Raw genomic sequence first — 9,677 nt, forward strand, 5'->3', positions numbered from 1 at the left:
AGGAGCTAAAGGTAAGATCAATATTCTCTCAAGTCCTATCTGTCACTGATACGACTATACGTGCACCGAACGTTTGCTTCCATATAGAAACAAGAAATAAAACTACATTATGGGTATGAAGAGGATAACTTTGCATGATATCGGAGAACTAAAATATAAAAATAGGTGTTGTTACCATAAAGTTAGAATATATTACTATATATTATAAATAGCGAGTGTGGAATAATGATGGGTCGATGTGCAGAATTGTCCTAAGGCAATTGTTAACAAGATCGGTAGTCGTCATTGCAATTTCTGTTGGAAATATGCCCTAGAGGCAATAATAAAATGGTTATTATTATATTTCCTTGTTCATGATAATCTTTTATTATCCATGCTATAGTTGTATTGACCGAAAACTCAAATACATGTGTGGATACATAGACAACATGTCCCTAGTAAGCCTCTACCGGACTAGCTCGTTGATCAAAGATGGCTATGGTTTCCTAGCCAAGGACATGAGTTGTCATTTGATAACGGATCACATCATAAGGAGAATGATGTGATGGACAAGACCCAAACTATGAATGTATCAAGTTTATTGCTATTGTTTTTCTGCATGTCAAGTATATGTTCCTATGACCATGAGATCATGCAACTCACTGACACCGGAGGAGTGCATTGCGTGTACCAAACATTGCAACGTAACTGGGTGACTGTAAAGGTGCTCTACAGGTATCTCCGGGTGTGTGTGTTGAGTTGGCATGGATCAAGACTGGGATTTGTCACTCCGTTTGACGGAGAGGTATCTCAGGGCCCACTCGGTAATAAAAAATCACAATAAGCTTGCAAGCATGGGTGTGCGGATCAGCGGAGGTGTGGGGCTGGTTTCGGTCGGCCGTGTGAGGGTGTTCGTCGAGTCTGCTCCAAGCGCAAGATGCTCGGATTTGGCCGGCCGGCGGTGGCGGCGCCTACGGGCGTCATTCCCCTTCTTGATGGCGCCGCCGTGGAGTTCTTCGACCCGCTTCATCCTTGGATCTGGTTCTTCGGGTGAAAGCCACCTGTCTGGTTCGGGCAACAAAGTCGTTCCTGCAGCATTCCCCCTTTGGGGCGTTGCTTTGTAGACCGTGGATCCTTCTCCGCACTTCCCTTGGGCTAGATGTACACAGCATCATGGTTGGCAGGTGGCCAACCGGTGATGCGAAGTGGGTGTGGCGTTGTGATGTGTGTGGCGACGACGATGGTGGCGAGCAGAGCCGGGTTGCGGCTTGTCCCTCTGATGTCGGAGGTCCAGAGCGCCAATGGGTGTGCCTATGCTGGTTTCTGGCTGTGACAGAGAAGTCGAAGCTGCGGACGGCGGGGCCACTGCGGCAACGATGACTCCATGAGGGCGGTTTTCAGTGGACGGTGCTCTTTGGATGTTGCTCTGGACTAGGCGATGCGAGGCTTGCAACTTTCTCCTGTGAAGCTCGTCGGCAAAATCGGAGCTGCCATGCCCTTGACGTTTCGGTCGACTGCTTGGCGTTTGTGGCCAGGTCGTCCGTGAGTGCCCCATGTGAGGTTTGTAATCTAGGTTTCCGCCCGGTTTTCCTCTAATTAACCGAGCAACTCTCTTCTTCTTAATCTTTTGCCTCGTTTCAAAACAAACACTGGCCTAGCACAGGTGGCTAGGCGCACTCGTTGTGAACTGGGCACCCCATTTCTCTTCCTTTTTCGTTCAGTAACTGCACGCGAATTGGCCGACCCAAGTAGTAGACCCCTTCTTGAGTGGTTCTCCGGTGCATCCGACGACGAAAAGGAGGCAATGATTCAGGCAACGTACGGCTTATGGTTGGCGAGGACCAAGGCGAGGGACGGAAAAAGGATACAACAGCCACATGCGATAATGGAAGCAGTACATGCTCATATGGTGGAATGGACAAATGCCCACCAGCCCAAGGTACGCACGAGGAAGATGAAGGAAGTGTAGAAGTGGGCAGCGCCGGCGGAGGGATGAATTAAGATCAACTCAAACGGAGCTGTGTCCAAAGCTGGCGATAAGGCGGGATGTGGTGCAGTGTTACGGGACCACAATGGTGCGTGCGGGAAAAAACCGCCAACCTATTGGATCACGGATCCAGGCCCAGTACGATTTGGCCCACGAAAGACTTATCTATTTGATTCAGCCCATTGAAGTTACAGTCGAGCAGTTGCGTTTCTCTTCTTCCGCTTCGTCTCTTCGGCCGGAGTCCTCCTCCAGACTTCCGGAGACCCCACGCGATGCGCCCCGCGGCCTCGAAGGCGGCCGGGAAGGAGAAGAGCAGGAGGAAGGGCGCCGGCGCCGGCGCCGGAGAGCATCTCCTCACCGACCGCGTCCTCTCCCTCCGCGCCCGCCTGCACGACGCCCTCTCCCTCGGCCTCGCCAGGTAATTTCCCCGCCCTTCCCCGCCCTTCGTCTTCACGGCCTAGATTTCCCGTCTTCTCCCCGATTCAGGGGCAGAGTAGATTCTCCTTGGGTAGATTCATAAGCGAGATTTAGCTAGCTGCTGCTTGGTGGCGTAAGGCTAGATGCAACCTAGATGATCTTAGCTTGGTGATAGCTTTATGCAGTAGCCCGAAGCAAAATTCGAGGGCTAAAGACAGTCTGCATCGCTGTGATTTCACAACTGTGTGTTGCAGAGGCATTGGCGATAGGCCGGTTCATATCGGAAGCCACAAGAAACAGTAGCACCCCCAATCTCGCTGCTGAAATGCCACCACAGCCTACAAAATCCACCAAGGGGCACAGCACAAAGCACAATGAGATGAAGCAGGCACCGATTGACATTGTACTTAGGAGCAGAATGTCAGGAACCATCAAATTGCCACTGCACCAGCCACCCGCCGTCGCCTTTCCCTTGAATGGGGAAAAATATATGCATCTTCTGATTTCTTGTATTATTCATCATGTTAGGTCTGATGGCCACGGTGCAAAAAAATGGCAGTCTACTGATGCTGGAATTCAGTCTCACGCGATCAAAGCAGTGACTGCTTTTCTCGGTTGTTTGTCAACTGAAATGTTGCGGCTTCCTCCTATAAAGGTAAACTGGGAGTCAGTTGTTGAAATAAACTGTGCATATTAGATGATTTTGTTTAAATCGTGCACTCTTTGTTGTGACCATTTTATTTTCTTAACCAGGAGTCAGTTTCGGATATTCTCGTACTCCTGGAAGGTGTTCTTCAGACAAAGAACATTTCAATTTTGATCCAAGCAGCAGATGTGAGCTCAAAGTTAGTTTCCAGCATAGGCAATTCGATTCGGCAATACCCAATTTTGGAGATTGTTTCGCCCCTCTCATGCCAGTTGTCGGCACACCAGTTACCTACAGCTATCTCATGTGCAAGGGCAATGAATTGCATATTGAATAGCCTAGTGACGGCGAGAGGTTCAACTCATGCAGAAATTTTGGAAACCTTGGAGAGAACCAATGCAGTTGCAAGTATTGTTTCAGCTCTGCAGAGTTACACTCCTGATGTCCATCCATTGAGTTATCTGACCGAGATGATATCACTACTAAGAACCATACTGTGGATTTGGCCTTCCTCAAGATACCATGTATGGAGTAATGGTAACCTGATGGGCAAGTTAGCACATTTCTGTCTTGCCACTGAAACAATGGTTGTTGCTAAAGTTCTTAGGCTGTATGCTGCTTTAGGTACATCTGTTTGGTAATTCTCCTCTTTGACTTCAGTATTAATATTTGAAAAAAAAAATTTCGACTTTACTTCCTTTTATGTTTCTAAACATTTGTAACTGCAACTCAGCTTTATGTGGCCATGGAGCTGTCATCCTTCTCAAGAATGACGTCTTAATGGCTAAGATTTGTGAGCTCGTGGGAACGTCCCATCCGAGTAGTACTAGGATTGAAGCGTTCAGACTCTGCCATGTTCTTTTGGTGAGTTACATCACTTCAGTTTGGGTAACTAATCTAACATATGAATTGTAATTGTAATGTCTTCTGTTTTACTAATATCAAAATTGCATTTATCATCTGCAGAGGTCTTCGAAGGGCTGTAGTCAGTTAATGACTTCACGTTGCCAGCCTATTGTTGAAGGCATAATCGATGCAATGCGTGCAAAGGATGATAAATTGTTAGTAACAGAGGGGTGTCGTACTGCACTGCTGGTCCTACGTTATGCTGGGAATCATCATCAATGCTTTTGGTCTAATGCCATCGATAAAGTATTATATAGCATTCTTACCGGTCGCTGCCTCTCCTCGCATCAAAGTGATAAAGTTTTGTGCGATGATGAGCTATTTGATATGGTTTCCAAAAACTTCATGGATATACATCCATACGTCTGGGATATACTTGGATATCTAGTGGTGCATTGCACGGAGGATCACCATCCTGTAAGGAAAGGGAAAGGTCATAGCTTGCACGCACTGATATCTTGTGCTTGGTAGGTACTAGGTACTATCCTACTCGAGAGTTAATTTTCTGTTGTGTAGTTCTCTTTCTGTACCGTAATGAACTTGCAGGAGAATGATGTGAACCTATTCATGTTCTCATCCTGCTCTTGGTGTGCAGCTTGCTGGCCACAGATGTTATGCGCAAAAGCAGCCCCATGACATTATCCAAAGATGTACAGGAGCCGGCTTTGAGGGCAGTTTTGATGATGCTTCTCTCTCCCAATGGATATATTCAGTATGAGGCAAATTTTAAACTTTCAGAAGGTCTTCCATATTTGGGTGATGGCTATTTGAACGTTCTATTGTCATCATTAGAATCAAATACTACGAGAAGTGTTGCCACATCTTTTGACAGTTTCAAAATTATGACCAACCTCATGAACCTAGCATGTTTGGTGCTGTCACGACCTTACCATAATCTCCTTAACAAGAGGAATCCTGTTGATGTGTTGTCCATCATTATCAAGGAATGTCTCCACAATAATATACATATTACGAGGTCAAAAGTCACTTCCCATCTGCATTTTTGTTTTGAAGGAAGTTCATGCTGTTGCTATCTCGGTGAAGAGTGGGAGGGTGAAAACATAGTCTTATTCTACGGTCTTGTTGGGCTGTTTAATCTTCTGAGGAGCACTACTTTAGTTTGTGTTCAGTGTAAGAGGAAGTTGGATGTTGGGATTCTGTGCCATGACTGCAGAGATCAGTATACCGAAGATTTTCTTATAGTTCTTCAATGTGCTCTAAGTCAAAGCTTGAGTTCTGGACCGAAGCTCTATATTGCACACATCCTGAGTTTGTTTGGCCTCTGCGGTTCTCCAAGCAAGTTGGGCGGGAAGATGAGTAGTGCATTAGATAATAACGATCTAGCTGATCTGGAACTTTTGCTTTCAGATGGTGAATCTATAAATGCTCACACAGCCATCATATCAGCAAGGTGTCCTAAGCTGTTGCCATCTGTAAAATATCTACTTGGCAGCGACGAAAAAGCTAAAGATGAATGGGGAAAATCAGTGTACCGAGTTCAAATGTCTGATCGTGTAGATAGCCACGCCTTGAAGAAGATTTTGGAGTACACATATACTGGTTTTGTGATGGTAGGTGATGACATTGTTAAACCAGTAAGGACACTTGCGAAGTATTGTAACCTGAAATCATTGGCAGAAATGCTTCAGAAAGAGCAACCCAGATGGAACTCCAATTATACCAGATATGATCTTACCGTTGCACTTGGACCAGTTGAGCATTCGTTCTCGTAAGTCAGCCTTAAACTACCTAGTTCGTTGATGGCTGTCATTTTAGTTGTCCCTAAGATTATGTGTACTTACAATGTTTGATGGCTGTCATTTGCTAAAATTCGTTACAATTGTTCTACATTGTAGAGTTTTCTTTGTCATAGATTATAGCCTCGAAGCAGATCATAGCTGCCTTCCATTCTTCTGCTCTTTCTAGTTTTCATTAGCTTGCCATGAATTGTTTCTTTATGTGTATTGATCCAGGGACATAATTTTGGAGGCTCAATCAAATGAGGAAATGAAGTGTGACCACGGGCCGTGCCAATTGTCAACCCCGCACGTTCATAGCCACAAAATCGTGCTGATAATGAGCTGCGATTACCTCCGGGCATTATTTCGATCCGGGATGCACGAGAGGTGAGCCTTTTGGTCCTTAATAATACTTACCACAAAGTACAAACAGTTTCGGCCAACATTTTCACGAAGGCCATGTGTTGAGTTCTTCATGTGATTGATGAGAATTACACGTGCAGCTTCTCTGACGTTATTAGGGTTCCACTCGGGTGGCAAGCGCTGGACAAACTAGTCCAGTGGTTCTACTCGGGCGAGCTGCCGAAAGCCGCCCTCGACTGCCGGTGGAACAACCTGAGCAGCGACGGGCAGCGCTCCCACCTGAACGCCTACGCGGAGCTGTCTTCGCTTGCCGAGTTCTGGTTCCTGGAGGGGGTGAAGGAGGAGAGCCTCGAGGTGGTCTCGTCCCTCCTGGAGTCGAGCACGAGCGCCGCCGCGGTCGAGTTCGTCGCCTTCGCGGCCAACCTGGGCCAGTGGGAGATGGTCGAGGCCGGCGTCCGGAGCGTGGCGCACCTGTACCCCCGGCTGCGGGACTCGGGCCGGCTGGAGCATCTCGACGACGAGCTGCTCAACATGGTGCGGACCGAGTACGTCCGGTACTCGCAGCACGGAGGCGGGCAGAGGTGACTGAGTACGTGAACCTGAACACAAATCACCGTCCGCTTTGTAGACACAGGGATGCTGTCATAGCTTTTTCACAGAGAATATGCAGTGTATTATTGTCTGGGTTAGCAGAGCTGTTACTCGTGCCTGCATGGTGCGCATGGTGCACATGGTCACGCAGGGGGTCGGAAGTGTGCCGACCCGACCGACCCACTGACAGGCACACGCCGCACACATCACAACGGACATTTTTCTTTCTCTTTTTCCTTTTTGCGGATCATCACAACGGACATCTGGTCACTGCACTCCGGTGATCAACGCTAGTGCCGAAGTCATCAACGCTAGCGCACCGTCCCACTCAGCTCATGCCAACGAACTACTTGCCCCAACTGAATAACCCACGGATCTCTCATCAATCATCACAGGAAAACGAACAAACAGAAAAAAATCAACTTGGTCCGTCAGTCAACAGGGCCAGCTCGTACGGGAAGTACAGGCTGTCCTCGCCCGCCCGCCACACACGCGCTAGAGTCCAAAACAAAACCAGCGTAGGGTTCCATAAACAAAACGCAAGTAGCCCCTCCCGCTGCCCCCCTCCGCGACATCACATGGCTAATCGTAATCGCCCTCCAAACCAGAGCGACCAACGGAACGGAGAAAACTAGATTAAACTAGTTGCAATCTTGTTGGGTGTGTCGACCGGCGCGTGGTCAGCAGGGCCCTGCCTCCCGGCGCCGCGGCAGGAAGTCACGCCCACCCGGCCCCTCGCCGGCCGTCAGATCCCAGATGGGCGCGCGTCGCGTCGTGCCGTGCCATCACACGGCGCAGGCGATGAGGCGTCGACGCGACGCACCACCGGCCACGTACGTAGTACTACAGGTGCATGCCTGGGGCTGGGGGGCTCGGCCTCATCACGGACGTATAGTGCCGGACCGGCGCGCACCAAAAATGATGGGGCACCCGGCAGCGCTGCGCGGCACGGGTTCTGAATCCTCTGATCCCTCTCCTCCTCCGAGTTCCAGCCTTCTCCAGACGGTAGGGGCAGGCCATGATGATTTCCCTTTGTCGTTGCTGCCGCTCAGTCATCACTGGTGCTAGATGCCAAGATGTGCATTTCAGGGCTCAGGCGCTCACCATCGAGTGCGCCTGCCTGCCCGCCTGCATCTCCCTTTTCTTTATCCATTTCTCACCTTTTCAACCAGGCTCGTGTTCGACAGGGCTTTCGAGCTACTCCTGGGGAAGCCTGGCCTGGCCTGGCGCGTGCCTGGACGTCACATGTGAGTTGTTTGGTTCACGTCCTGAAAATGCCTGGTATAGCCTGGCCTGGGGTTTGCATGTAGGCGGTTAGCCTGGGCGGTGCAGCCAGGGAGGTAATTAGCCTGAGCCAGGCGTGAGAATTCGGGCGCCTGGGCACACAAAACAACTGCCTGGGCTTTAAATATAGAAATTGTTCCCCGTACATGGGCCCATGAGCTGATTTTTTTTATTCCTAATGGCCATCCAGGCTCAGGGCAGTAGCCAAACACCTCTCATCCATCGTTGCCTGGCCAGGCAGAAAAACAATCTGAATCCGTGTCCACGCCAGGCAGCCCCATCGCCCAGGCACGCAGCCGTGGACACGATCCAAACTAGCCCTTCGTCCGCCATCATGGGCGGGCTCGCATCGATCTCTGCCGGTGGTCAGGCAGCTCGCTCGCCCGGCGCAAATGCGCGCCACATGGCCTTCTCATTGCTCACACAAATACACAATGGATTGCTCCCCAACAATGTGGTTTGTTCGGGCGAGGGATCGTGATCTTTGCTTGCTTAATTGCCTCGTGCCCTCGTCCGTCCCTCGGTCTGTACTGTGTTGTAAACACGCCATTGACCGCGACCGCGAGAGGGTAGCCAGGGATGCATGTTCCTTCCAACCGACTGTTCCATTTACTAGTAAGTAGTCTATAGTCTAGTCCAGCGTCGTAGCTCCTACGCCTACGCCGTAGCACGGTACGCTGGCCATACAGTAATGGTGGCCACTCTACACACATGGCTAGCCGCTGGACGCGATCTGATCCGGGTCATCGGCCGGGCGACACGCACGGTTCGACGGGCCTTTGCTTACGCGCCAATGGCGCTCTGGCTGCCGGAGCTCGTACCGTTGTACCCAGGGCCACGCACGCTCATTACCCCGTGCCTCCGCTGGCCTACGCACGGGTCGGCCACTGCTGCGGCACTGCATCACCCACCGATGCAGCAGCAGCGAGCCAGCCAGGAGAGACGAGAACGACCGCGCCCGTGCATGCGCGCGCATGCATGCGTCGAGGCAGCTCTGCTCCATGGCCGGGCAGTGCAAGCGGCCAGCGGTACCCGCGGGGCTCATGGTGTCATCGTCCTCGTCGCAGGCAGAGGCAGGCAGGCGGTTGCACGAGAGCGGATCGGGAACCTGGAGCGGGGCAAAGGGTGGCTGTAGGGCGAAAGGCGCCACGGAAAAGGACACGGCCGGGCGGGGGAAAGGAGGAGCGAAAGGCAGTGGCGCGCGCAGCGCACGCAGGCGGCCGGAATTTAAAAAGGCCGGGAGAGCAGGGGACGGGCCTCCTCCCCGGCGTCAGCCCACATGGGCGCGGGAGCGTGTACGGGACCCGCCGCGGCAGTGGAGGGAGGAAGCTCGGCCGCGGCGGCCACGTTGGCTGTCAGCGACGGAGCGTGGCCATGATGCCGTAACGGGCATGCAGGGGCGCGGGGACGGAGGCTTTGGTGTCAGCGTGTCTATTTTAGTTCTGGGGGCGCTGGCGTAGGAGTAATTTTCTCTCCTGCGCGAATATTCACGGGGAGAGCACATGCGGCACAGTGCCCTACCGGATGCCGATGGATCCAGATCAAGCCGGGCCGGCTCAGCTCTTGTTGAGTGCTCTGGACCGCCGGTTCAGCCCTTGCTGCGGCGAAATGGGTGGGCTCTGGACCGGGCGCCTACTGGCTAGTGCTAGTGGCTGGGCTCCTGCCACGGCTGCTGACTTCGATGCAGATAAGCACGGAAAATGAGGGGCTCGCCACCTCCCGTTGCTCTGCCCTAGAAAGGCCACTCCAACTGTTTGCCTGCATT

At 51.3% G+C, this 9,677-nt stretch overlaps 1 protein-coding gene across 2 annotated transcripts; it reads left to right on the forward strand.

Annotated features, from left to right (window-relative positions):
* Window positions 1–2,175: 2,175 nt before the first annotated feature.
* LOC123157612 (BTB/POZ domain-containing protein At1g04390) lies at window positions 2,176–6,747 on the forward strand. Of its 2 annotated transcripts, none has more exons than XM_044575875.1 (8): window positions 2,176–2,384; window positions 2,912–3,038; window positions 3,137–3,653; window positions 3,763–3,893; window positions 3,996–4,402; window positions 4,531–5,664; window positions 5,909–6,061; window positions 6,178–6,747. In XM_044575875.1, the coding sequence occupies exons 1-8, from the start codon at window positions 2,239–2,241 to the stop codon at window positions 6,620–6,622; spliced, it is 3,060 nt and encodes a 1,019-aa protein (XP_044431810.1). In that variant the 5' UTR covers window positions 2,176–2,238; the 3' UTR covers window positions 6,623–6,747. The 2 variants fall into 2 exon arrangements, with proteins under 2 accessions (XP_044431810.1, XP_044431811.1); XM_044575876.1 differs by having other exon boundaries at window positions 6,196–6,747.
* Window positions 6,748–9,677: the final 2,930 nt, after the last annotated feature.

This window comes from Triticum aestivum, chromosome 7B, assembly GCF_018294505.1.
Source record: "Triticum aestivum cultivar Chinese Spring chromosome 7B, IWGSC CS RefSeq v2.1, whole genome shotgun sequence".
Classification (NCBI taxonomy): Eukaryota; Viridiplantae; Streptophyta; class Magnoliopsida; order Poales; family Poaceae; genus Triticum; species Triticum aestivum.